This window comes from Pieris rapae, chromosome 7, assembly GCF_905147795.1.
Source record: "Pieris rapae chromosome 7, ilPieRapa1.1, whole genome shotgun sequence".
Lineage (NCBI taxonomy): Eukaryota > Metazoa > Arthropoda > Insecta > Lepidoptera > Pieridae > Pieris > Pieris rapae.
In genome coordinates, this window is record NC_059515.1 from 4,867,537 (window position 1) to 4,895,144 (window position 27,608).

Sequence of the window (27,608 nt, forward strand, 5' to 3'; positions counted from 1 at the left end):
GATATATTTGGTTTTGATCAACAAATAACACTGGCCATTCGTTGAATCGTAACTAATGAACAACTATTATTAAAAAAATTCGAGGTACATCCCTAGCATAGTCACGTGATCAGCTTGCGTTTGAGAGCGCATTTCACAGGTATGGAAATTCGCAAATTTTATTGAAAACCGTGTAATAATCCAATTAAATAGCTACCCAAAAGGTAAAAATATATAGCAAAGCATTAGAAGTGTAATGATGTGATTATTAGTTATTTGTGAGTTGTGGCGAACAAGGATATTTCCTCAACAAAGACTGTCATTTTGATACCAAGAAAGGTGCTTCAGGAATGGCGTCCCCCACATGTGCCGCCTATTATATTTCGTCTTGGTTCAATGTCTTTGAAATTGATGACGTTTGCTTTCGCTTTACGTGAGAACTTTTCGTTTGCATAAATCAAAATGCTATTCCCTTGTAATCTTCCGAGTTTTTAATTGGTGTCGGCTCGTTGCCCAATAGTTTTCAATGATTCATTGTGCAGTTTCTCAAATTCTATTAAAACAGGCCTTTTAGAATTATATCAAAACATAATGATATCATAAATCTGGTTATCAACCGGAGATAGTGCATACATATCACCTTTTGTATTTTACTCAAATGTTTGTTTACCAATCAAGCTTGGTTTTTAAATTTGCGCGTCTAGTAATAATTATTTTATCTATTTCCTATTTTATGTAGTAACTAACAATATCAACTGTATAATTTACAGTTTATTGACTTTTTACATTACAGTATCTTAATTGTTTCCATTATAGGTAAACAAAAGTATCACTAATTATTGTGCAAATATTATGGTTTAAAATAGATTATTCATTTTCTGAATACTATCTTTTATAATTAAAAAAAGTAATAACATTTGGAAACCACTATATTATAATTTAGATATTGAATTAAGATATTGATAAAATAGTCATTGCTAGCTTATTATGAATAGGCCTATTTTTACAGTAGAGTGGTCTCTGAATTCACTAATTAAAATTAGATATTTTACTGAAGGTCCATGAATTGATACATTTATAGAATATTAGTAATATGTCTATAAGGTATGGCTGATTTTGGATGTAGACAGCCTTCTTGCATACAATGCATTCTTTTGGATGAAGAACAATACAATGATCAGTCTTACTATATTATGATGCAGTTTAAGAGTACAATCTCCCTGTATGCATGCATAATTTATATTATGCTAAAGTAAGGTAATATGACACCAGAATCAGAGCTGTATACATTCAACCTACTTTTCTAATGCAATAACATTTTGCTTTGTAAACTGTTTCTTAGTACACATTCTGCATTTATCTTTTATGACTCACTGTTTCTTAGAACTTTCGTGTTAAAAATTTATATAAATATACAATTAAAATTATTTCACTTTTAAATTTGTTTCAGCTGCTTGTAAATAGAGGCTGTATATATAAGATAGGTCATAATGAGTTTGGGTGCGCGCGCCACCAAGGGTGGTGCAAAGGGCAAGGAGGGAAAGCAACAGGAAAAAGGGAAGCCATCAGATAAGCAACAGCCAAAAGAAAAGGCAAAGCCACAGGTCAGTCTTAAGTATTTTCTTTTATTTATGTAAGTAAACAATATAGTAATATTAATATTTCATTTCACATCAATGGTACTTTCTTAAGTAAAATAAAATTATATGCTTGTGATAAGTGTATTTTATTGTATTTGACAGTCCGAAAGAAATATTTGTTACAACTACTGTGTTGGTTACCCACAACATTACAAGACATATTTTTTTGTGATTTGCCTTTGTAATAACACTTGATTATGTTTAGAATTGATTAATCATGAACTTTACCAAAATGTTTCTTAGTTTAAAGTGACCATCAACATCAAACAGGCTTTAGCGTAATTCTATAATTAAGTATGTTTAAATTACAGGCAACCTCAGAACAACTCCGTCTTGCAAACATAATTGACCGTAAAGGCGAGGAAGCTGATGTTCGCAGAATGGTAAGCCACAGATATAGATTTTATAGTTTAAGGAAACAATTGTCATGTATTTTAAACAACACAATACTTTATGCACCACTAATAATTGAAATCCTCTGGAGCGATTACTTGGAATCTTTCTGATTACCTTACAATATGATGCTGCAAATAGGCCATAGGAGAAAAGCAACAACCACTTTTGCCTTAGATGCCTTTTCTTTATTAATACCTGTTTTTTTTTTATAAGAAAGATAACAATATACAATTTAGTTTATATCTGCCCTTGACATGTTACAACTGGATGTCATAGTGCAGTACATTGAAGTGGAAAATCAATACTCACTATCAATATGGAATGACTATGATTAGTATATTTTCACTTATGTTTTATCTAATGCTGAAATGAGTGGATTAGCTTCAATTAGTTTCAGTGCGAACTTTGGTTTACAAATCCAATGTAACACCAGAAATTGTACGCTACATATTGTAAAATTATTATGAATTTTTAGCAAAAACTTATAATAAAGTTACATAGTTTTTAAGTTTCTACATATACAAAACCAGATTTTTTTAAATGATATAACAGCCTTATATAAGAGTCAAATTATGGTTATCAAGTTATGTAATGTATGAGTAACATTGATCCATGTATAAATAAATTCTTATTAAATTAGTTTTCTATCCTAATTAATTTTTTTTTATTTTACAAAAGTTGGAACTGCAAATTTTTCCCATTGCAGGTGACAGAGCTGATGGAGATGACATGCAAATCTGAAGAAGAGGTGTGTTCCGCTCTGCACGACACTGATAACGATATGGATGCCGCCTGTAACTTGCTGTTAGAAGAGAGTCCCAGGATACAGGTAAAAATGGTTAAAGTTTGACTAGATATTATCACCCCAGCAGGCATCACAATTACTTACTGAAGCTTGCTATAAAAAAATCTAGGTAGATAATTAGACATACCTCTGAGGAACCTGCCTTATACTACCTACCTATTTAGCACTTTTCAAATTTGAAGTTGTTTCTTATAATTGCGGCTACAGAGTGAATGGCAGACTAATGAGAAGAAGAAGAAAAAGCCACCAGCCCCAGCCGGCAACGGTGAAGTGGAAGTTGTGAAGGAAGGACGCGAACCCCGCGATTCCAGGGATCCAAGGGGCCGCTCCGGGCCTAGACCACGTGAGTATACTATTTATATTACTATTATAAAAAAAAAGTCTGATTTTAAAATTCATAAATGTTTTTATATTTTTTAGAATTCCAGAACTAAATTGATATAGATTAATATATTAGATGTTACTTTAATAAAGTATGATACTTACGCCGCAAAGTTTTCATGTGCAATATCAGTACAAATTATGCAGGTTAAGGCATCACTCATAATGATAATAAAATAAAAATGATCACGACAGGTCGCGGTGAAGGCGAAGGCATTCGCGGACGGGGCTCTGGTCGCGGGCGGGGAGTGGCTCGGGGAGGCCGAGGGGGAAGAGGGGGCAGACGCGGAGGAGGAAGGGGTGGAAGAGACAGGGGGGAGAATTCCTGGAACAACGGTGATAATGGTAAAGTATAAAAGCAATGCTTAACAGGAAATATGATTTTGTCACTACATTTGGTGAAAAGAATATAGATATAAAAAATGTTGATGTTTAAATTACATTTTCATGTTATATTCTTCATCCAATTGAGAATAATATTATGTTAAATACTTTCAGGTGGCAACATGGGTGATTCGTTCCCGACAACAGAAGACTGGGACAACGAAGAATGGTCTGGCTCTCTATCAGATACAAAGGTCAGTAAATTAGGATGATGATGAAGTTATGTCTAAAATATAAAGTTAAAAAACATATTTTAATAATATATTAATAATCATATGAAAATTTACTAGAAATTATAAAAAATTAATTATCTTTAAGTTTGGTATGTACTACTAATTTAACGTTGTTACGGGTGTGAATCGATAATTTAGCCGAAAATTTTTGAGAGTGGGATTGTAAAACGATAAATCAATGGTGCTTTCTTTGTCTCTGTTAACGTTTTTAATTGAACTAAATGTGATGTGATGTCAAACAAATGGCGTCTTGAATTCGTCTTACATTTTCACTCTCTTTCGTTTATGCAAGCCGATTAGAACTGAAATTTTAACAAAATACACATTCTTCTTTTTGACATTTAAATGTCACACGGTTTATTTGATTGTGCTTTGTTGAAACTTTGCTTCATAAATGGCTATAGCTTTTTATTCAAATTAACCCTGTATAGGCACTGACAATTCGGTTATATGCATGGACAGAGAATGGATTGAGCAATCTTTACATAACTGTAACATACAATAATCACAATTATTTTACATTTCAAATTTACAATATACGACAGGATATTAAAGATTCGAAATTTAAAATAATTGTTATTATTTTAACAAAAGCTTAGAAAAGGAAGACAGCTAATTGTGATTGTTGTCTCTTTCTAATATTAGCATTGGCAAAAAGTTAATAAATTACAATTTACCTGTTGGGGTTGGGCTTCTTTTTATTTCTAATATTAGTTGTAAATTTCCTATAAAAATAACTGCTGTCAGTGGACACACGACAGAAAAGGCGTGCTTTTTAGAGAAACATCAACAGCGCAACAAAGCAGTTACTAATTAAAATTTGAATAACATATTGGCAATTTGCTTTGCTCAATCGATTTCCTGTCTATGGTTATATGTGACTGTACTGAGTAGTGTCTGTACGTAGGTGTTCACTCCGAGTTCCTTGGCACAGAATGCAGCTGACGGCAACGGCGCGCCTGCGCAGGTCACAATTAATGTAAGTTCTATTTCTTAATACTTAAGAACCATTTCAAGTTTAGTGTTTGGCAACAACAGTACAAATAGTCCATGTTTTGTGGCATTGTATATAAGTTCTGAATAACTCTAAAAGCAAAAAGTTTACAATTTTTAGTTAACTTAGTGCCCATCGTTGGGAGCAATACACATTTTGGTTGAATGCAGAAAATATTAAAAAAATAAAAATTCTCTGTATTAGAAGTAACAAAATCTTTTACTTACCAGTCTTCTGTTTGCAGGAGGATTGGGAGGTCTCAGAATCAAATGGTCCCACAGAGGGCCATATACCCACATACACGTATCATAACACCCAGCAACATCACTCCAATATAATTGAGGTGAATTATTTTACGGTTAAATATTCAAAGAAATAAAATATACGTCTATATATACGGAACCTTGCAAAAGTATTGCATAGTAGGAGAATTTTATTGTCTTTTTAAAATCTTACGACTCTTACGAACTAATTTGTTGAGAACTTACCGTAAAAAAAAACAAAGTGTTATGGGTACTTTTTTTTAAATTGTTAATGTGTGCCTGCATATCGCCTTTTTGTTAAAAGTACAGGTCAAGCAAAATATTGAGTTATATAGGTTTTCTTATTTGGTACCATTATTTTCGAGAGCTTTGCTGCCTTTTGCTGACAAGAGCCTTCCTCTTCTTCTATTGTATCTATATCTTTTTTATTTTGTCTGCATCTGTATCAACAACTACTTATTTAGATTATACGGCACAGAATTCCATATCAATTTAGTGTTGTTCCAACATGGGAACATGTTGTGTGACCCGGGACTAAATTAAAATGAATTTCAGCAACAAATGGTGTCCGTCCCGGGTGGTGTGCCAGCGACGGGTGGGCCCGTGAACGTTCAACAAGCGCCACCTGTTGCCGCAGAACCGGTCGATACTTACCACCATCATCAGGTAAAATATATATTACTCATAACTCCTACGTGCATAAGAATGACATTTTTCATGGTTCGCTGGTCTCTTTGGGTAGAATTAGAACACAATACCGGTAATTTCTTTTCTTGGTTCGAATAGTTTAATTCTTTATAATTTGTATTTTTAATTTTATGGTTGTTTTTGTATTAACAGTATTTATTGTATCTACCTGATTTCGCTGGTCGTGTCCACATGTTTTAGGGACGACACCGTTTTTTATATTTTTGACATGTGTTTGTGCTAATTTTGTGGTCCAAAAAAAAGAAGCTTATACGTTATATCTTGTAGTTCTGTAGTATTACGATAACATAAGGAATGTATTACCAAAGTCGATAGATATTATCTTTTTAACAGAGGAATGTTTGACTTTTATGTTAAGTGGCAACATTTTAGCCTTTGCCTTGTAAAAACAGTGATGTAATTTAAAGTTTAGGCATTTGGTAAAGTATCTCTATACTTTACCAACTGGCTAAGCTTTAAATTACGTTGCTTTTATTAATCAATCTTTAAAGTCCCAATGCTGAAAAGCTTTAAAATATTTTATTAAATGTTGTATTAAATTCCTATTCAGAATCATAGCAGCATTGCCGATTTTCATTTTCAGTAGCGGTGTTAAGGTACCCGGAGTTATTCAAATTTATAGAGTACTTGCAATTAGTAGGAAATTAGAAATATTTTTTTTTTCAGCCAATGGGAATGTCTGGCAGTTTGAGCGCGGCGCAGTCGCAGTACTTATCGCAACTCACTCATCAGGCTCAGAGGCATGAAAACAGTATGTATTATGTGTAATTAATAACCTAAAATGAAGCAATGTAAATAAAGAAGAAAAGATTGAAAAAATAATAAAGTACCCGTTTGCGCCCTGTTCTATAAAAAAAAAGAAGTGTAAATATAGTATTAAGATTTTTTAGCCTTTAATCAGATTTTCTTGTAGAAACTCTATAGTTTTATTACGCTGAAAAATATTTTATTTCAAAGACTGGGATTTAAACATTTGAGCCCCACAAAACAAAATTACAGTTTATTAGTATCATTAATTTCTAATGTCATTGAATAGATGCTATTTAGAAATTGTGGGATATTGAGGCGGTTATCCGGGTTGGAATATTTATGTTCATTTCTTATTAGATGATCGGTATATCTTGTTTGTACATGTTTAGGTGTGTACGCAAGCAACTACGGTGTGTATGGATCGGCTGATATGGCCAGTCAGAGGAAACCGCAGAGAGCAAGGGTGCCTCCGCCTTCTAAGGTATAATTAATATGTATATAAACTTTCGTATCTAAAGACAGTGAAATACAGTTTACATTGGGAAAATTTTGGAGTCTCTAAACTCAAAAATCCTCCCTAGCTACTATCTACCTCTGCGGGGTACAAATTGGATCATGCCTTTGTGCCCCGGGCTTGACCAAAAATCCAGACACTCCTTTGGGTTCTTCAGATCGTTGCGTGACCGAACCAATTCTGTGGTTCTGCAGGGCATGGAACTCTCCATTTTCTTAAAAAAAGCATATAACTCTGCTTATAAGTCCTGCTGACGGGCAAAATCTGAGCACATTGCCAGATTTGGCAAGAGATTGGCCGGCCTTCTTCCGGGGTCTCGAGCCTTCTGGTGCCAAAAGCCGTCCAAGTGAATGTTTGTCAAGCCGTCAATTCCACCGGTGAACATGGAGGATGACTCGCTGGCCCACACCGCGAAGGATTTCCAACTTGACTTTATATGTATAACATATGTACATCATATTCTGGTTGTCCGCAAAGCACTATCTTCCTTGGACATTTCATAAGTCGAACGAGGCTTTTGGCCTAATTGTGCTGCGTATTGTGTTCCTGAGTTGGCTCCGATCCAAATGCGCCTTTTTTTCTCTACCTGTATTCTTTCGGAATTGTCCTGAAGTGCTTGAAGACCGCTTCAATACCGGATTTATCACTAGAAAAGACGACAGATTGGATCCGTTCTACTACGATAGCTCAATAGCTATAACCTTCTTGTTCTCAAAAATGATATATACCAATATTTTAGGTCACCAGCTAATTAGCGATTCTAAGTACGGCTGTGTTCTTGGTAATTCAGCGTCTTGTATACCTTACAGATATATGGGCAGAGGGTTTGTTTGGATATAGCGAAAGCCTTCGATCGGTTGAGCTGTTTTTAAAGCAGTTTCTGGTGTGCACCACCACTATGTGGAACCAAGCAACCACTTAAATATTTCCGAACGACGAACGATTTGATTTAGCTTCTTTCGAGAAAAGGGCTTTGGCATTGAGAGTGTCCATGGGCGGGGCGGTATCACTTATCATCAGGTGAATCTCTTTCCCGTTCGCCTCTTCTCTAGATTTTTTTTTGTTGACGTAATATAATACATATACGCAATCACATCTTCCAAAAAGGCTACGTTTACCTTTTTGAAACATCTTTTAAATGTTTCAATTACTATTGAATCCTATCATTCTTATAGCTTGCAAAGCCATAAAATAATTATAAATCTTATAGATACCATCATCAGCGGTAGAAATGCCAGGAGGTGGCGAAAGTGGTAGCGGTATATTCCTCGATGTACAATTTGGTGCTCTGGAACCTGACACCCTGGACACACCCCAACACACGCCTCAGTCGCAAGTGGGCCAGCAGGTCGCTCAGGTGCAACAGGCGCCCACGGCACACACACCGCCACAGCCCACGCCGCCCACACAACCCAGCGTACAGTCCATGAACGCACCGCCTGTGCAACAGCCCCATACGCCGGTGCAACAGAGATCCAAGCAGGTAGATATTTAACCATGTTTATTTACCTTTTTCGGTTACAACAAGAGTGTCAGTGTGTTTTAGTCTATAACGTGACGATAAAAATGATCTAAAAAATATCGGAATGATTCAATTATTGGACACTTAAACTTTGATTTCGTTTTTCTTTTGACCACACACATTTTAGAAGCTTACTCGATTTTAATAACTTAAGTTTTATATCGTAATGTGATTCGCGGAAATTTTTACTACCTTCAATTATTCCATCTACAAATTTTCTGTTTAAGTTATGGTTATCTCCAGATGTTACAAGACCCTATAAAATAACTAAAATACATATAAAAATTAGACATAGTAAATTTCTTAATGCCACTCAAACACTTAAATCGGTATTATAGCTGACGATAACGCAAAACATATAAACTTAAAAATTAGGTAGAACAAAATAATAAATTATATTGTATATAAATATTTTTATATATACTGTTGTATCTATGTTACAATAATGTATGATAGTACGCCTCGCAGGTGACGTCACAAGCGGAGCAGCCGGTCGCGACTAGTCATGACACGGTTTCTGAGGCGTCTACAACCACATATCCCAATTCTAATGCTATGGTGAGATATGGCTTTAAAGTTTTGCTAATCTTTACCTTAGTTTTATTTATGCGCGTTATCTTTTAGACCGTGACATCGGGTAGGTTTTAGTGAAATTCGAATAGTTAAATTTTATGAATGGTATTTAAAACCGGCTTTGCGTGAATAGCAAAATATTAAATTTATTGTTGTACGTTCAGATTTCGAAATCTTCTGAAAGCCCATTTTGAGAGTAAATACTCTCAAAAAGTAAATACTTTTTTTGGTATGTTTAAATCTTTAACATTTACACTATAGATACAATATTATTTCAGTTAAATGAAAGTCTAAATGCTGTGGATTCTACAAACATAAGTCAGCCGACCTCTTCAGAACCTGCCGTATCCAATGCTACATGTAAGTTAATCTTTTATATATATTGTTGATATAAATGTAATGTTTTCCTTGTTATGTTTAATTTTTTTTATCTCGGTGTATTTTTTAAATCGGTAATGTTTATATTGCCGATTTTACAAGGAAAAAACATTAACAAAAAATATTTAACATAAAATTAATTTTAACTAAATATTTTTATTTTCCTTTAATCACACTTTAGTGTCAATATTTAATTTAATTCATAATATATTTTGCGTTAATAAAAGATAGAATTTTGAATGACCCAGTCTTAATTACAAATTATTTCTTTATTTACACAACACAAATCTTTAGACATGTGGTGTAACTATATTGTTGTAAGTTATCAAAGTATTCTGATGTCTTACATTTTGTGTGGATTCCAGCCATAGAAAAGCTGTCAGCGTCTCTAGCAGCGGCGGTGGTAGCGGACACAAGTGCGAGTAACGCAGCGCAGTCCATGCATCACCACCATCAGCACTATGCGCATCACAACCACCGAACGAAGGTAATGAGGCTAGACGTTGCATACTGTATGAAATTGGAAAATTATTTGAATTTATAATAATGATATATATATATATACATATAGAATGAGAATTAGTTGATACTAGAATTGTCAGGATAACTTCATTCTTCCAGTGGGAGTTAGTGCCCACGGTACTGTGTAAGTCATCTATATTGTGTGTATCAGCACTACGAGAATTGAGAGATCTTTATGGAAAATCCATACATAAACTTCAGCTGTCGCTATCGCTATTCGAGTTACAAAGTGCCGATGCCGGTTTTTGAGTTTCACCGAAGGGCTAATAAAGACATCATTAGCTGTTGATTCATTTTAATGGAATGTATTCAGATTCATAGTAATGGAAACAACGGTTTTTTCTGTTTATTTGTGCAGTTTTTGTTAAGTTTTTATCTTCTCATTGTCTTATAAGGGTACAAATCCTACCCACTACACTACATAAGACATTCTTACAGTAAATGAACATAGTCAATGTAAAGGACACAAAGCCGTTTTAACTAATATTACATATCCACACAAAATAAACTTTCAATATGCAGGGTGTGTAATTAAAATAACGGTAATATTATTTTAATTGTAGATCAGGGCTATTTTCATTTCAATTAACTTAGACCAAATTTACACGGTAAATGATGATAGTGTTAGCTAATTGACTGCTGCTGGTCAAATCTCCCCCTTATAAGTTTAAGTTTCGTAATCATAAATTTTATAGTTATACAGTCATCTGTTGTAACGACATCGAAGGTACCTATTATTGTTCGTAATAATTGACAGTCGTATCATCCGATGACGTTGTTATTAAGAACCTAATACAATAGAATTCAGCCGGGACCTTTGATTTAGGTCAATATAACCGATATGTTCTTCTAGAATCTAGACGATGTCATGGTAAATGGTTTTGACTGTAGTTGTATCTTATTTCGCAGCCCGCGACGGGAGCTGCAACTGTATATCCAAGTGGCGGTGTATCGCATCATCCACCCCTATATGGTTCAGCTTTATATGCGCCACAGGTATTATATGATTCTAAGCTCTAAAATATTAAAAGTTTTTATTAATAAATTCTTTATAAAATAAGTATATAATAATAAGGTCAACTATAGGTGGGATGGGATTTGTTTACTTTAATTTAAAAACGATTATAATTATTTTACCATTTTTTAATTAGTAACAGGTTATTGGGATTTACAAATATGTTTTGAAATAAAATATAAAAGGCTACTGTCTATATACTGTTAGAAAAGTCTACAACATGTACAACTACTACCTTTGGTTTTAATATAAAAACCGGTCGATAACTTATTATTAAGCCTTGCATTTATTTCAGCTTGTCTTATCCATTTGTATCTTGTGTATTATAAAGAAAAGTAAGCTGTGTCATAAAGATATATTTTTTTTATACTTTTCTTTTCTTTTAGGTAAACTCAAGCTCAGGATCTCTAGCGGGAGCGGTAGCAGGCGCTGGCGTGGCGGGCGTTGCGGCGGGCGTGGGAGCGTCTCATGCGGCGCCTATCAACCCCGCCCCATACCCGTCTAGTGTCACCCTTACTACTTACCAACCAATAATGAACTCTTATCAGGTACAAGGTTCATCTACAAACTACCCAGTTAATAATAATAGTAGCTCATTTATTGACCATTTTCGCCCACAATTTAATTAACTGCTTGGGAGAATATTAGTTATCGATTTTTCATAGAGAAATGATTTCTTTGAAACTACTATGTATAGTAGGGTATATCTTTTAGAAAGAGTTTGTTTTCTTATTGATCACTATAATATATGTACATATATATCTATATTATATAATTTTAGTTTGTCAATCCTTTATCATAGTTGTACTGCTAGGTTTACCAAGTTTGTTGTAACTGTCAGATCTTTAAATTATAATCTGTCCTTATTTCAGCAAACGTCCTCATCTGCGGGAGTGTATGGTGGAAGTGCTCTATACACTGCGGCGCCTTATACGCCTTACCAACCTTCGCAATTGCCGGCCAAACATAAGGAACAAACACAGGTACGATAGACGACGTTTTGTGAAGTCTTGGTGTGAATATCCTAATAATTCAATTGGCTTTTCTTCTATATATGCAACGTTTTATTACTTCAATAAAGAAATTAAAAATAATACTCATATTTAAGTAATGCGTTAGTTAAAGAAAACAAAAGTCATATTGATTCGATTTCAATTGTTACTATAATATCGACTTATAAAATTATATCTGCTGTGCTTAAATATAAAATTGAATTAAACGGGTCTTAAATGTAGAATTATTTCTACAACTTTATTATTTACTTGCAGTACGACAACTCAGTTGCGTCAAGTAACAGTTTAACGAACGCGTCAACGACGCAACAGACGTCCACTGCCAAAGTTGTGACAACTACGGGTAAGAAAAATTCTCTTTTCCATTTTGAAGTGCTTGTTTTTTTAGGATACATTTTATCAATAGGAACAGGTACACCTTTAGTAATTAAATCCCACATAACTAGGGGCGTGGCGAGTATGCATAACATACTCCCGCTATAAAAATTCCTTTTTAGTAGCTTAGTGGAGTAATTCTGACTCATATTAGTTTATTGTACCGTTTATAAGTAGCAAATAAAAAAAAAATCAAAATCTCGAAGGCAACATTGTATGTCGTATTTTACAAACACGTGTTTTTTTTTTTTTTTCTGAAACTTCAATGTTTTTTTGTTAGTCTCTAAAATATGTTTAATAAATGAATTCATTACTTATTTAGTTCGTGAGTCTGTATTAAAAAATAAATAATTTGTAGCAAGTGCAGCAGTGAACAGTGGCGTGTCGTCGACATCAGGCAGCAGTGCGGGGGCAGGTGCAGGCGCTGGCTACGCGGGCGGAGCCTTATACGGGGGTGCCTATTACGACGAACAACTATGCCGGGGCACGCTGCCACATCATATGGTAAGTTTTATACATGGTGTTTATTTAAAAATACAGAATGGCAGACCAACGTGATATTTAATCACTCATAACAATAATTGTCGTTATCTCTTTTTGTTAACATGTTCTTTTTATAACCCACGAAAATTTAATATAGAGAATGAGATGTAATTAAACTTATTTATTTCTGTAAATAATATATTATTTGAATGAAACAGTAATTGTTGGACTATATTAGAGACAAAATAATAGAAAAAAATGTATAACGGTAAAATATACTATATTTTATAAGAATATAATACCCTAACCATAGCTATTGTATCGCAGGGTGGATACTACGAAGTCGGTTATGGCGGTCGGGATGGCAGTACTTTTGGTCTAGGCGCTGCCGAAAGATTCCCAAGAACTGATGCTGCCTCGCCACAACAGGTAAAGAAATTTTTTGAATACTGTAACTATGTCTTAACAAAGCTTACGGATATTATGTCATTATTTGACTACAATATGAGCAATTAAAACCAACTTCAAAAATCCAAAGGATTTTTATGAATACAAGTTTAGCTTTTCCGTCTTCTTATATGGATGATCGTGGTGTTAATTGACTCGGATTTTAGAAGTTATAAATAGTTTAATGACTTGGATAATTATTAAAATATTATTTCGAATTTGATTTGTGAACTTAGTTATTTACTATATGTTGCAAAAAAATGCTAAAAAACATAATGTCTTTTATATTTTATCTCTATTAAAATTTATTTATGTATAAACATTAGGTTCCAGCGGCGTTACCGCCAGGTTACGCATACTTCTATCAGCCTCCACCTACAACTTATCAGTACGGAGTCTACCCAACTGTAAGTACATTTAAAATAATCCTAATTTTAGCAAAATACCAAAAACATCAATTATGTTGTTATAAATTCTAGAACACGCTTGAATTTGTTCTCCAATATTCTTATACGAAATGGTGTAATCAAATTTGCGACATGGCTCATAAATGTTTTGACAACTCTATAATTATTGCAGATTAATAATTTATAAAGATTTAAGTTTTAAGTAACTTCACTTACGAGCAATTCTACTAACGCAATTGTACCTGCCACTATTTTTATGTTTAACCGAATTTAAAACCACAGGAAGTTATAATTATACACGTACGGTAAGCCTAAGCTACGTAAGCGGCCTAATAACTTGGTGAACAAAAACTTTTGCAGTATGGTGGTGGATCAAATGTGGGTGGCGTAGGAGGAGTGGGCGGTGTGGGTGGCGTGGGCGTGTCCACGGGCGGCAAAGTGTCAGCTTACTCGCAACAGCAACAGCCGCCCTACGATGCGCAGGACACCTACAAACCAGGTATACATTTATAGTAATTTATACTCTGATTTTTAATATCGTATAATTCTGACAGCTCTAATTTTTTGACATGTCAGAAATAGCAAACCTTTTTGGCCGGACACATTTTTCAATTTCAATACGAGTCTGAACATTGAGTCTATACAATATTTTATTTGTGAGTGAATGTATCCATTTTATTAAGTGCAGTGCTCCAGATTAAAAGTGGTTTAACGGCGAGTGATATGGGAGCTTCGTAGCATATGAGCCGTCCATTTCATTTGGTCAATCTTAGTGAGAATGTCTGTCACACCTGTTCTAGCTCTTATTTCTGCATTTATTTTATCTAATTTTCTTATGACTAACATAAGAAAATTAGCCAGTTCTGTTATCTATGGTAATAATACAAATTTCTAGTTAGCCATAGATAACAACTATGCTATTCATTGTAATTCCAATTTATGAGACTAGATAAAATAAAGCACTAGTCTTATATTTGATGAGATATCTCGTGGCTTATAAACATTTGCTAGTTATTCTTCAACTGTATTCGCCTTGCAGGCGGTCCATACACAGGCAACGCCAACAAGACAGCGGCAGGTGCCAGCGCCGATTTAACTAACGCGATGTATGGCAAGGCGCATGTCACTCTGAACAAGGTCAATGTGAGTATATTTAAATTATATAACCATTTGCAAAATATGCTGATCACTTTTAAAAACTTCCCGCTAATAATTTACTTATTACTTAATAATCCGGTAATCTTGGGTTTGTATCTGTTACTTGGATCATTTTTATTTCTGTTTGACACGTCATGGCGTCAATTTTTTTTGAGACATGCCGGTTCATGATGTTTTATCCACCACCAAGTTATAAATGGTCGCATAGACAAAAATAATTGGCGCAGCTCGGAATCGAACCTACAACCTCGGGGATGAGAGTCGCCGGCCAACACGGCCCCATTGTATTTAAACATCATTTCATATCATTATTTCGCAAGCAAATTAGAATCTTGAACTATGAATACTTTGGCATGGTTTTAGCTTTCTTCCACTGCATATGTTGCATAGATTATGTGCCATAAGCCACTAACTGCTATTTTTTTTATATTCATTGTGACGAATGAGCACTTGCTTACAACAGCATTTTATTTATTTAGGTTATCAGAGTTTTCTACATAAGAGTAATTAAAAGTAATATTGTACTCGATTGTTATTTATTATTCTAACATTAAAATTATAAAAATAATATACAAAATATTTAAAAAAAGTTTTGAGTTTTCATTCATTCTCATAATATAGGTACTTAATTTGCGTCGTTGCTCATTATACTATAATTTAAACATCAATAATTCAGGTTACGATTATTGAATACCCAATAACTGCGTTTGATATAACCTCTGATAGCTAAAACAAAGAATCACCTATCAACTGGTAGACCAATGATAAGTACGATTTAGGGTAGGAGTGGTAACTGCTTTTGAAAATTGAAGTGATAGCAGAAAATTGCTTAACTAATTTGCTACATTTCTATGAAAACTTTGAAATAAATATTAATTTATTATACAAGAATGAAAAAAAATGTGTTGATTTTGCGTGCTAAATTTATTTGCGGATGGATGGATTGGGGATGGACCCATTACACACTACGGAGTAATTAATTACGTCGGAAATTCGTAAAAGATTAATGCTTTTCAACTTTTAAAAACAAAGCTACATTTATACCCGTATTACAATGTTCAGACATACGAGAAGGCTGGCTTCCACAGCGGTACGCCACCGCCATTTGGCGCCGCCTCGCATCTCTACATCGCGCCGCCGCACCACCACCCACACCACCATCCGCAACATCAGGTAACGCACACATACAAGCCTTGACAGACTACATACAGGAATGTAAAATAAATTAAGCATTACATTAACCAAACATTAACATTAATTAGGTAAAGGCAGTGGAGATAACGTATTGAATATATTTACGGTATTGTTGTACATAGATAATACACGGGACTAGGAAGACAAATATAAGTTTTGTTGTATACATATGCATGAGCCATCGTACATAACCTAACCCATGAATGTTACCAACATTGCATGACATACACAAACATAACACAGTTAAAATCAAGTTATTATTATCTGTCTGTGGCGGTTTTGTTAGTGTTATGGTTTTAAAAACATTTGACTCACACATACACATTTGCATGAAATAGAGTTTTTCTTTTTATTTTACAAAAGTTAGCGTTTGCTTTCGTTTGTAGATGGATGTACGGGTGAACAGTAGTCATACTAGGCGGGTAAGTTATCTATTATATTATATGTTTATGTTGGCTCACCTTACATAACGCTAAACTTTCTGAATGTAAATGTCTTAAAAAATGCATTATTGACACAAATCTCATTTACAGATGTTACGTTTTGCGTTATACATGTTATGGCTTAAACGTGATTCATTTTGTGGTTTGTCAAACTAACGTTTTCAACTTTTCTAAGACATCAATGTACGTCAGTAAAAATTATCAGTTGGTTTCCAATCTTCGTTTTGGTCATAACAATGTTTGCACCCATGTTGCTTTATGTATACGTATGTATTATATTTACGTAATTGTTTGTTACCCGCCTTTTCGTGCATGTAGTATATGTATCGTATATATATAATGGTTATGTTTTCTCAGAAGAATTTAAATGATTTGGTATATGGGTATATATGGTTCAAAATATGTTAAAAAGCAGTCAAAACTATACAAGTTACGTTTTTGTATCAATTTCGTCAAATCTTACATAATATAATCCTATCCATTACTACTGTTCCTGCATTAGCGATTCCATATCCCCGGTACCCAATTCTTAAAAACAAAACATTCGTTCCGTGTTGATATATTTAGACTACAACTTCTTAAAATTATAAATACTTACGAAGTTTCTAAATGCTTTTGTTAAATATATTAAAGTTTTTTCTTGATAACTGTTAATATAGTAAGACTTTTCAGGATTTATCAGAGATATCATTAGATTTGATGTCATCTCTGTACTACTTACAGTAATGCATTTACGCATAGACGTACCTCTATAACAACAATAACAAAAATCATTTATTCATATAGGTAACATAATGTACACATAGGAACGTCATAAAAAAAGAAATATTAATTAAATGATTCTAATTTTACATTTACTGCCAGTTCTCAATAAATATATAAAAGGCTCGAGCCTTGTGCTGAGTACTTCAAGACTCCATGTGAATATATAAATGTCTTTTATAGGAGAGCGGCGCTGGAGGTCGCACAGCGGGCGGTAAAACAGCCGGAAGTAAGCCAACATACTCGCAATCCTACTGGGCGCCCAACTAGACCATGAGGTATACAACTTCGTTTAGTTATTTTTTTTCTGAAATTCTGAGTTAAAGATTTATTTTTATACCTTTTATTTCGATTTTTGATACGCTATTAATTTTTTGGTATACCTTGTCGTTTTAAGGTAGACGTGTTTAGGTATTAAAAACTGATTTTGGTATACAATATATTTGTACCGCTTTTATTTTAACGATATGTAATGGAAATATTGCTTTTATATTTTTTATTATTTATATATTTTGATAGAGTTCTCTTTGTTTTCAGGCGTTAAGCAACGGTCATTCGACACATGTACATAGGGCGCCAGCCATACATTCAGTCAATTGACACAACGCGTTCAGCTACACTTGTGTTCGCGTAACATTTGCGTACTCACAAATACACACGTGTTTTACGAACACGCGGCCTCATTTACATGTCACTTTTTTTTTCGATTTTATTCCGCGTTATTTTAATTATTACAAGTGTTTTAACTAAAGGTCTTTCATCTAGCTTTGTTGGCCAAGTCTTCGTAAAACTACTTGTTTTCTATATATTTTACGCTTGTGCGTTTTTAAGTTGTTTTTTTATGCGTTCGCGGACAGATCAGCGCGCGGTGGTATTTAGAATAATTTTATTTCATCATGTTGTAAATTGTATGTTGTGATTAATTCGACACGCCGCAGTGTGTATGATATTGTCTGTTCGGGAATGCTGTTTTGGTGTTCCGCTCGTTTGCACGATATCTGCTTACGCGTGATACAAGTGTTGTCGCGTGGGTCCATTTGTAACGTAACAGATGCCTTCGTGTATTAAACTGTATAACTGATATTGTAAAATAAATATGAAAGGAAATTGAATGAAAAAGCTATGTAATTAAAAATTGTTTTTTTTTTCGTTAAAAATTCCTAGTGTATTAGCGTCGGAGCGTTGCGTTTATTATCCTATATTAGCGTTGAAACGCGAGATTAGATTAGGTTTAGTGTTTAATTTCTGATTTTCGTGGTGTTACGCACTGCGACGCGACGCGACGGCTCGATTCTCATTTACGCTAAGTCTGCTCCCATAGGTTACAATTTTGTTTTATAAATTAACGGTAGTGCTATGTATATGTTATCTCTATAAAATATGTATATGTGTAAGAGTTTGGTGCGCTATGCGCGCCGAATATTTTGTATTTAGTTGACAGACTTTTTGTAATTACATATAATAATTATTGTATTAAAAAAATAAAGTGTCGTAGGTGATTAATTATTGTAATGTAACATTACCGTAAAATAGTTGAGGTCTTTTTTATTGTGAAGAATGCTGTTGATCTCGTGGGCATTTGAGTGTGAGGGAAATACACATATTGGAACAACATCACTCACTTTTATTAAGACCCATAATAGCAAAATTTCATTCAATGATTTAATGGTTCACTTTTTTGCTTGGATATAATTAAATATATGTTAAAAGAGATTCTATTACGAAATAGGTTCTTAAGTGGTAATAACCAAAACTGATTGGCATATTTGTCAGTTAGTATGAATTTAAATAAAACTTAGTAATTAATGCAACAAATTTAATAAAAAATATATCCCTTAACATTATTGTGCTTAAAACATTTCCGTAGTTATACTTAGCCCGATACATCACAATTATCACATATTTAGATTTATATTAAAGTAATGTAAAAAAATTATGCTATTATCCATACATGTTATTTATAAATTCAATGCAAAATGTCCCTATGAATATATACTAGTTGGTCCCTTCAGTTAACAAAAAGTTCCCTTAATTAAAGTCCTATCAGGTCATATTCAGACTTGAGAATATAGGTCCATTTTCTACATATTTTGATTTCAAATTTTAATATTGTAATTCCAAAATTTAAAAAAATTATAAATCTTTCATAGTTATAAATATTTTGCGGCTGCAGCGTCAACTATCCAGTATACAGAACCATGGATTGGTTTTACTCTTGCAGCAGGTAAGTCATCTTTATCTTTAAGAATTTTCTAAAAACAAGAATAGAAATTTTAATAAAAATTCCATAAGATTTCCACTGTATGTACGTGCTGTGGCTATATACTTGAATCACTTATAAGCAGGACGATTTCCTAAATCGTTTGAGTCACGCCCCGAGAGTATAGCCGTCCGCAGGCACTCTCTTCATCTGCATTTTACTAAGTCATGGGAGTCACGCCCCGAGAGTATAGCCGTCCGCAGGCACTCTCTTCATCTGCATTTTACTAAGTCATGGGAGTCACGCCCCGAGAGTATAGCCGTCCGCAGGCACTCTCTTCATCTGCATTTACTAAGTCATGGGAGTCACGCCCCGAGAGTATAGCCGTCCGCAGGCACTCTCTTCATCTGCATTTACTAAGTCATGGGAGTCACGCCCCGAGAGTATAGCCGTCCGCAGGCACTCTCTTCATCTGCATTTACTAAGTCATGGGAGTTACACCCCGAGAGCATAGCCAGACGTCGGCACTCTCTTCAATTGTTTAATTATAATCTTATTATAATTCTATTATATCGCTCATATTCTATTGTTATACGGAAGTGGTGAATATAAGGTAATCTACAAATCTTCTATTATTTCTACCACCTGATGACCCAGGAACCGTACATTTTGGTCCTTCGAGCTATCCGGGAATAGCGGGTCTTTCGCGTACAGTTGATCGCGTTCGCGTTCTTCTCCGTTTTCCTGAAGATCGGCGCCGTGGAAAAACATCCCACTGCTGGTTTGTGGAGTCATCAAGCAAGTAGAACACCATCATCCGCATCAATAGAAAAGAGGAGAGCAACGTGTTAAGTATCCAGAGGGATCATCAGTATATCGACGTCCTTTTGAACCAAGAAGGCAACGGACGTCAATCGTTATTAAAGGGAGGCAAGTGAAATAAGTCCTGTCCCAACATTTATAAGGACCCAGAGTGGTCAACAGTATATCGGCGTCCTTTTGAACCTAGAAGAAGGCAACGGACGTCAATCGTTATTAAAGGGAGGCAAGTGAAATAAGTCCTGTCCCAACATTTATAAGGACCCAGAGTGGTCAACAGTATATCGGCGTCCTTTTGAACCCAGAAGAAAAAGCAAACGGAACTTGGTTGTACAGTAATCGGAGAAGATAAATCACATCACGATAACGTGGATATTGAAAGCATGAACTGCTTACAAAACAAGCAAGAACCAGAAGAAAAAGAAAGTTTGTCTCAGTTCGTGTGTTCTCAAAAGAATAAAAACTTAAATCGCAGCTTAGTATTGTCTAAGCTTTTGTTAGAAGCACCGATTGAATTGTATACGGGACGGGGAAACCATAGAGCAGAGAGGGTTGTACGCAAATTTAATGTTTTGCCTATCAATAAAGGCAAGAAATATAAGCAACAAGCTTTCGTCAAAAAGCAGAAATTTGGAAGAAGAAAGAAGAGAAAAGGAGTTAAGAAAAGAAAGGAATTTCCAGAATGGTCAAAAAGAAAGGTTAGAATGAAAGGTGATATGTTTCGTAAAAGGGGAAGATTGCGTAACGTTATCGTTTCGCATTATAGCAGGCTAACAGATTCAGGCCTTGGTAAAATGAATATACAACAAACTTATTCGATTATGCAATGCTATGAGTCAAATATGAGTAATCAGAGGAAAAGAAAGAAAAGCACCATATATAAAGTTATACTTAAAATTCCTTTACATACATACGGATACAAAGCCGAGACTCGTATGTTCAGTTCCATTTATGAATAACATACATTGTCGAAACATTTCATTTAATATTGAGCGAAAGTTATATATTATATATACATAAATCATTTTATAAAGTGGAAAACGATACTAATATCGTAAACAATAAGTGGAATGCCAGTTCAGCAAAATATCATATGTTAGCTAGTTGATTGACCTACTGTGGAAGACGTCACATACAATGAATATGATATAGATATCAAATTACCGAGATACGGTTGCATTTTATAATAATTATATTTAACCTAGGTAATGATTTATTCACCAAATCAGTATTATACTTTTTATGTTCATGATAGTTCTCAGTATGTGCTCAAGACAATTAGTGGATAGGAGATTACAATCATATGAAGATCAGGAGACGTCACGGAGCAGTAGGTGTCAGCGGGAGTAACATCGGCAGAATCAGCAACCGGTTTCGCAGTGGCCTCAGGAGAAGCCACCCGGGACCGGGCTCCAGTATATCTTAGTGCTAGTGATAGTGCAGTGGAATTGTGTCAGAAGTGTTAATATATGTTTAAAGACTTTAGTGTTCTAGAGACTGTTAAGCATACAATGAATTCATCTTGTAAAGCACTTCATATTCATCTTGCACTTTTTGCCTGTGGGAGTATGTACGAGCCAAGGCTGTACATTTTGCTCACTTAGGTTTTCTTAGTTTTATAAGCGTGATGTTTCTCTATATACGTGCCAAGGCTCATACATCATGCTCAGCTACAAACGTGAAGATTTCCACTGTATGTACGTGCTGTGGCTATATACTTGAATCACTTATAAGCAGGACGATTTCCTAAATCGTTTGAGTCACGCCCCGAGAGTATAGCCGTCCGCAGGCACTCTCTTCATCTGCATTTTACTAAGTCATGGGAGTCACGCCCCGAGAGTATAGCCGTCCGCAGGCACTCTCTTCATCTGCATTTTACTAAGTCATGGGAGTCACGCCCCGAGAGTATAGCCGTCCGCAGGCACTCTCTTCATCTGCATTTACTAAGTCATGGGAGTCACGCCCCGAGAGTATAGCCGTCCGCAGGCACTCTCTTCATCTGCATTTACTAAGTCATGGGAGTCACGCCCCGAGAGTATAGCCGTCCGCAGGCACTCTCTTCATCTGCATTTACTAAGTCATGGGAGTCACGCCCCGAGAGTATAGCCGTCCGCAGGCACTCTCTTCATCTGCATTTACTAAGTCATGGGAGTTACACCCCGAGAGCATAGCCAGACGTCGGCACTCTCTTCAATTGTTTAATTATAATCTTATTATAATTCTATTATATCGCTCATATTCTATTGTTATACGGAAGTGGTGAATATAAGGTAATCTACAAATCTTCTATTATTTCTACCACCTGATGACCCAGGAACCGTACATTTTGTTTCCTCCCTTTATTAACGATTGACGTCCGCTGCCTTCTTCTAGGTTCAAAAGGACGCCGATATACTGTTGACCACTCTGGGTCCTTATAAATGTTGGGACAGGACTTATTTCACTTGCCTCCCTTTATTAACGATTGACGTCCGCTACTCCGGAAATTCCGTGCCGGCGCCGTGGAAACAAAATGTACGGTTCCTGGGTCATCAGTTGGTAGAAATAATAGAAGATTTGTAGATTATCTTATATTCACCACTTCCGTATAACAATAGAATATGAGCGATATAATAGAATTATAATAAAATTATAATTAAACAATTGAAGAGAGTGCCGACGTCTGGCTATGCTCTCGGGGTGTAACTCCCATGACTTAGTTAAATGCAGAAGAAGAGAGTGCCTGCGGACGGCTATACTCTCGGGGCGTGACTCCGACGATTTAGGCAATCGTCCTGCTTATAAGTGATTCAAGTGAACAACCACAGCACGTACATACAATGGAAATCTTCACGTTTGTAGCTGAGCATGATGTATGAGCCTTGGCACGTATATAGAGAAACATCACGCTTATAAAACTAAGAAAACCTAAGTGAGCAAAATGTACAGCCTTGGCTCGTACATACTCCCACAGGCAAAAAGTGCAAGATGAATATGAAGTGCTTTACAAGATGAATTCATTGTATGCTTAACAGTCTCTAGAACACTAAAGTCTTTAAACATATATTAACACTTCTGACACAATTCCACTGCACTATCACTAGCACTAAGATATACTGGAGCCCGGTCCCGGGTGGCTTCTCCTGAGGCCACTACGAAACCGGTTGCTGATTCTGCCGATGTTACACCTACTGCTCCGTGACGTCTCCTGATCTTCACATGATTGTAATACCTATCCACTAAATGTTTTGAGCACATACTGAGAACTATCATGAGCATAAGAAGTACAATACTGATTTGGTGAATAAACCATTACCTAGGTCAAATATAATTATTATAAAATGCAACCGTATCTCGGTAATTTGATATCTATATCATATTCATGGTATGTGACGTCTTTCACAGTAGGTCAATCAACTTATCTAACATATGATATTTTGCTGAACTGGCATTCCACTTATTGTTTACGATATTAGTAGCGTTTTTCACTTTATAAAATGATTTATGTATATATATAACTTTCGCTCAATATTAAATGTAATTTTTCGACAATGTATGTTATTCATAAATGGAACTGAACATACGAGTCTCGGCTTTGTATCCTTAAAGGAATTTTAAGTATAACTTTATATATGGTGCTTTTCTTTCTTTTCCTCTGATTACTCATATTTGACTCATAGCATTGCATAATCGAATAAGTTTGTTGTATATTACTTTTACGAAGTCCTGTATCTGTGAGGCTGCTATAGTGCGAAACGATAACGTTGCGCAATCTTCCCCTTTTACGAAAGATATCACCTTTCATTCTAACCTTTCTTTTTGACCTTCCTGGAAATTCCTTTCTTTTCTTAACTCCTTTTTTCTTCTTTCTTATTTCAAATTTCTGCTTTTTGTCGAAAGCTTGTTCCTTATTTTTCTTGCCTTTATTGATAGGCAAAACATTAAATTTGCGTGCAACCCTCTCTGATCTATGGTTTCCCGGTCCCGTATATAATTGAATCGGTGCTTTTAACAAAGGCTTAGACAATGCTAAGCTGCGATTTAAGTTTTTATTCTTCTTATAAGACATGGATGGAGACAAACTTTCTTTATCTTCTGCTTCTTGCTTGTCTTGCAAGCATTTGATGCTTTTGATACCCGCGTTATCGTGATGTGATTTATCTTCTCCGATTACTGTACAACCAAGTTCCGTTTGCTGTTCTATGGATTGCAATGACGGCTTGCTAAAAGATTCAACAGATAATTTACTATCAATGTTCTTCTTCGTACACAAATTGGAATTAAACGTATTTGTAATATGAATTGAAGAACCAGTCATTGTATCTTGACCTGTACTTTGTTGCAGGTTCACTCCTACTCCGGAGATGATGCTATCATGCTCCATTCTGTCTGACATTAAAGATTTTACTACGCTTTCTGCTAATTCGGCAACTCCTCCGCCTTGATAAATATCTGCACTTATACTGTGATTATCCATAGGTAATTTACTACCTGTTTGCTTCTTAGTATACACATTGGAATAAGAAGTATTTTTACTATGAATTGAAGAACCGGGAAGTGTAGCTAGACCTGTACTTTGATGCAGGGTCTCTTCTACTCCGGAAATTATGCTATGACGTTCCATTCTGTCAGAAATTACAGATTTCGCGACGCTTTCTGCTAATTCGGCTACTCCTATGCCTTGATAAATATCTGCACATACACTGTGCTCGTTCTCAATTTCTTCTAAACCTTCTTCCACTTTTGCTGAAGACGAATAGTTTTCCTTATCCGATGTATATTGAAATAATCGCTCTCTTTGCGTGGAATAATAATTTACATTTGAATTAAATAGTGTATGGTGCAATATAGTATTATGTTTTTGGGAACAAATCTTACATCTTTTATGCGAGAAGCAATCTTCCACGTCATGCTTAAACAAACAATTTGTGCAAAGCTGCAATCTTAAAATGGTATCAACCCTTTCATTAAAATCTTTTTCTAACAATGATCGACAATTAAACAGGCCATGATTAGACAAGTTGCATAATTGACAACGTTTTATTTTATTTGTATTTCCTTGACCTTGGTTATCGAAACGCGTCGACAGCGAATCTTTGCTGACGCTAAAATTTGATGTAGGCCACCGTTGTTTTCTAATTAAATCTTTCCGGATTTGATTATTAGCTGTTTGCAAGGCATATAATGAATTTTCTGAATTATGTGAATCCCTAAGTATCGGTGATTCCATAAGCGTTTCTAGAGAATTCTTCTGCCAGTCGGTAGCATGAAATTTGCGATTCAACTCTCTCCTTTGGCACCTATATTTAGCTTCCTGCTCGTAATATTTATTCTGATACTCCGAGTCAGATCCATTAAGAACAGTATTTAATTGGATATGGGTTTCAAAAATTAAATCCCATCGTAATTTTATTCCTTCTAGTACATACTCAAGTTCATCTTTTTCGTATGCCGAATATGCCTTAGATTGTTCCAATATGCTATCCAACGACCTAAAATAAGCTTCTTGCTTGCGAAGCAACTCTTCAGTTTTCGAAACTTGGAGTAACTTATCCATTATGCTTGTTAAAATGCTCAATGAATGCTTCTAATCATTCTCAGTAAAATTATGCTCGAAATGAATGAGATAATTCTCAGAATTAATAGTGCTCAAAACAAATGGAAAGGACTTACTGCTGTAGCTGCCTCCCTCTGTTGAAGATTGACGTCCGTTGCCTTCTTCTAGGTTAAAAAGGACGCCGATATACTCTCGGGGCGTGACTCCGACGATTTAGGCAATCGTCCTGCTTATAAGTGATTCAAGTGAACAACCACAGCACGTACATACAATGGAAATCTTCACGTTTGTAGCTGAGCATGATGTATGAGCCTTGGCACGTATATAGAGAAACATCACGCTTATAAAACTAAGAAAACCTAAGTGAGCAAAATGTACAGCCTTGGCTCGTACAAAGTACCTGATATTACAAATTAAAAAATATTTGAAATAAACAGAACAAGTGTGTATAAATTTTTGATACATATTAATACCTTGATCATTTCCGCTTTTCCAGATCCACTAGCAGCAAATATGCAATTTCTAGCATTATTTATGATTGGGTAAGTTAAAGTAATCCTTTCAGGAGGAGGTTTTGGAGAATCTGTTATTGCAGCAACTTTCAGATTACTTTCTTCCAATAACGGATGGTTAGGGAATAATGAACATGTGTGACCATCTGGGCCCATGCCAAGTAGTAGAAGATCAAATTTAAATTCATCCCCTCCAAATGCATCTGTTAACTTTTCAGTATAATCCTTTGCGGCTTCTTTAGCTAGAAAATACCTTAATTACAGATGTTGGTACATAATACTTTTTGTCAAAAATTGTGTGTGATAAAAGCATAATTTAATAAATTTATGTTTAAGGAAAGTATAATTTTTTTTTACCAAATGGTAATTATTCTGTTCACAATAGAAATTTCAATGTAACACCTTACCACTAACTCCTTGTTTAATAGTAATGAATTGTTTTTTATCCAGCAATGTCTTTGGTATTAGTTGTCTGCTATATACGCCAAATGTAGAATCCTCACTATCTTCTGGCACAATTCTTTCATCACAGAATGCTAGCACCCATTTAGACCAGTCTGTATCAACTTTAGGTAGTCCTTCGCATAAATACTTAACCACGGATCCACCTATAGTATATGGTAACAATGTTAATAATAATCATTTAAGAAATAGCTCAGTTACCTATAATACCAGGGTTGCAATCTCGGCTAATCATTGTTCCAATTCGAGAAAGAAATAGTGAAATAGAAAAGTATATACGTTTTACACCCCGACACCCCACCAAGGCCTTTAATAAATTTTAGATATATTTTTTACAAGAATACCGCCTGTTCTGTTTTCAAAGTATATTATCTATATATTGAAAGTTAGTAAATTTACCTGATAAACCGATATAAAATTTTCCGCGATTGTGAATAGCGTCGTTAGAAATTTTTTCTATGTAAGAAGATAACTTCTTGATTATATCTTGTTCATTTGCTACAGTTATTGTAGTCATATTAAAAATTACACGATTTCTACAAAACTTAAATTGTTATTACTTTGAAGGTTATTTCAAATTAAAGGTTATATGCAATCAGTTATGAGTTATCACGGCAAAATATTGTCATCAGTCAGCACAGAACACTATTACTTCTAGGCTCTAGCGAAGTATCAGTGAATAAGTGATCACTGATCACTGATCAGTCAGTAAAGTAAGAAGAGCACAGAGAAGAGAAATT

General features: G+C 35.0%; 2 protein-coding genes across 9 annotated transcripts; one reads left to right on the forward strand and one right to left on the reverse strand.

Moving 5' to 3' along the window:
• Positions 1-44: 44 nt before the first annotated feature.
• On the forward strand, positions 45-18,953 carry LOC111001926 (protein lingerer). 8 transcript variants are annotated; one of them, XM_045629018.1, is made up of 29 exons: positions 45-139; positions 1,430-1,583; positions 1,931-2,002; positions 2,722-2,844; positions 3,028-3,163; positions 3,397-3,546; positions 3,700-3,779; positions 4,726-4,797; positions 5,057-5,155; positions 5,631-5,741; positions 6,450-6,534; positions 6,923-7,014; positions 8,258-8,530; positions 9,026-9,127; positions 9,421-9,502; positions 9,886-10,007; positions 10,952-11,038; positions 11,444-11,605; positions 11,930-12,040; positions 12,326-12,413; positions 12,804-12,949; positions 13,256-13,357; positions 13,702-13,782; positions 14,143-14,281; positions 14,822-14,925; positions 16,003-16,113; positions 16,521-16,556; positions 17,523-17,617; positions 17,877-18,953. In XM_045629018.1, the coding sequence occupies exons 2-28, from the start codon at positions 1,470-1,472 to the stop codon at positions 17,607-17,609; spliced, it is 2,967 nt and encodes a 988-aa protein (XP_045484974.1). In that variant the 5' UTR covers positions 45-139; positions 1,430-1,469; the 3' UTR covers positions 17,610-17,617; positions 17,877-18,953. The 8 variants fall into 8 exon arrangements, with proteins under 8 accessions (XP_045484974.1, XP_045484976.1, XP_045484977.1 ...); XM_045629020.1 differs by having other exon boundaries at positions 9,038-9,127; XM_045629021.1 differs by having other exon boundaries at positions 4,753-4,797.
• A 188-nt stretch (positions 18,954-19,141) lies between these two features.
• Positions 19,142-27,554, reverse strand: LOC110995091 (6-phosphogluconolactonase). Its single transcript, XM_022262080.2, has 4 exons — positions 27,268-27,554; positions 26,814-27,014; positions 26,368-26,648; positions 19,142-19,591 (listed from the first exon to the last, which is right to left on the reverse strand). The coding sequence occupies exons 1-4, from the start codon at positions 27,383-27,385 to the stop codon at positions 19,490-19,492; spliced, it is 702 nt and encodes a 233-aa protein (XP_022117772.1). The 5' UTR covers positions 27,386-27,554; the 3' UTR covers positions 19,142-19,489.
• Between the last annotated feature and the right edge of the window lie 54 nt (positions 27,555-27,608).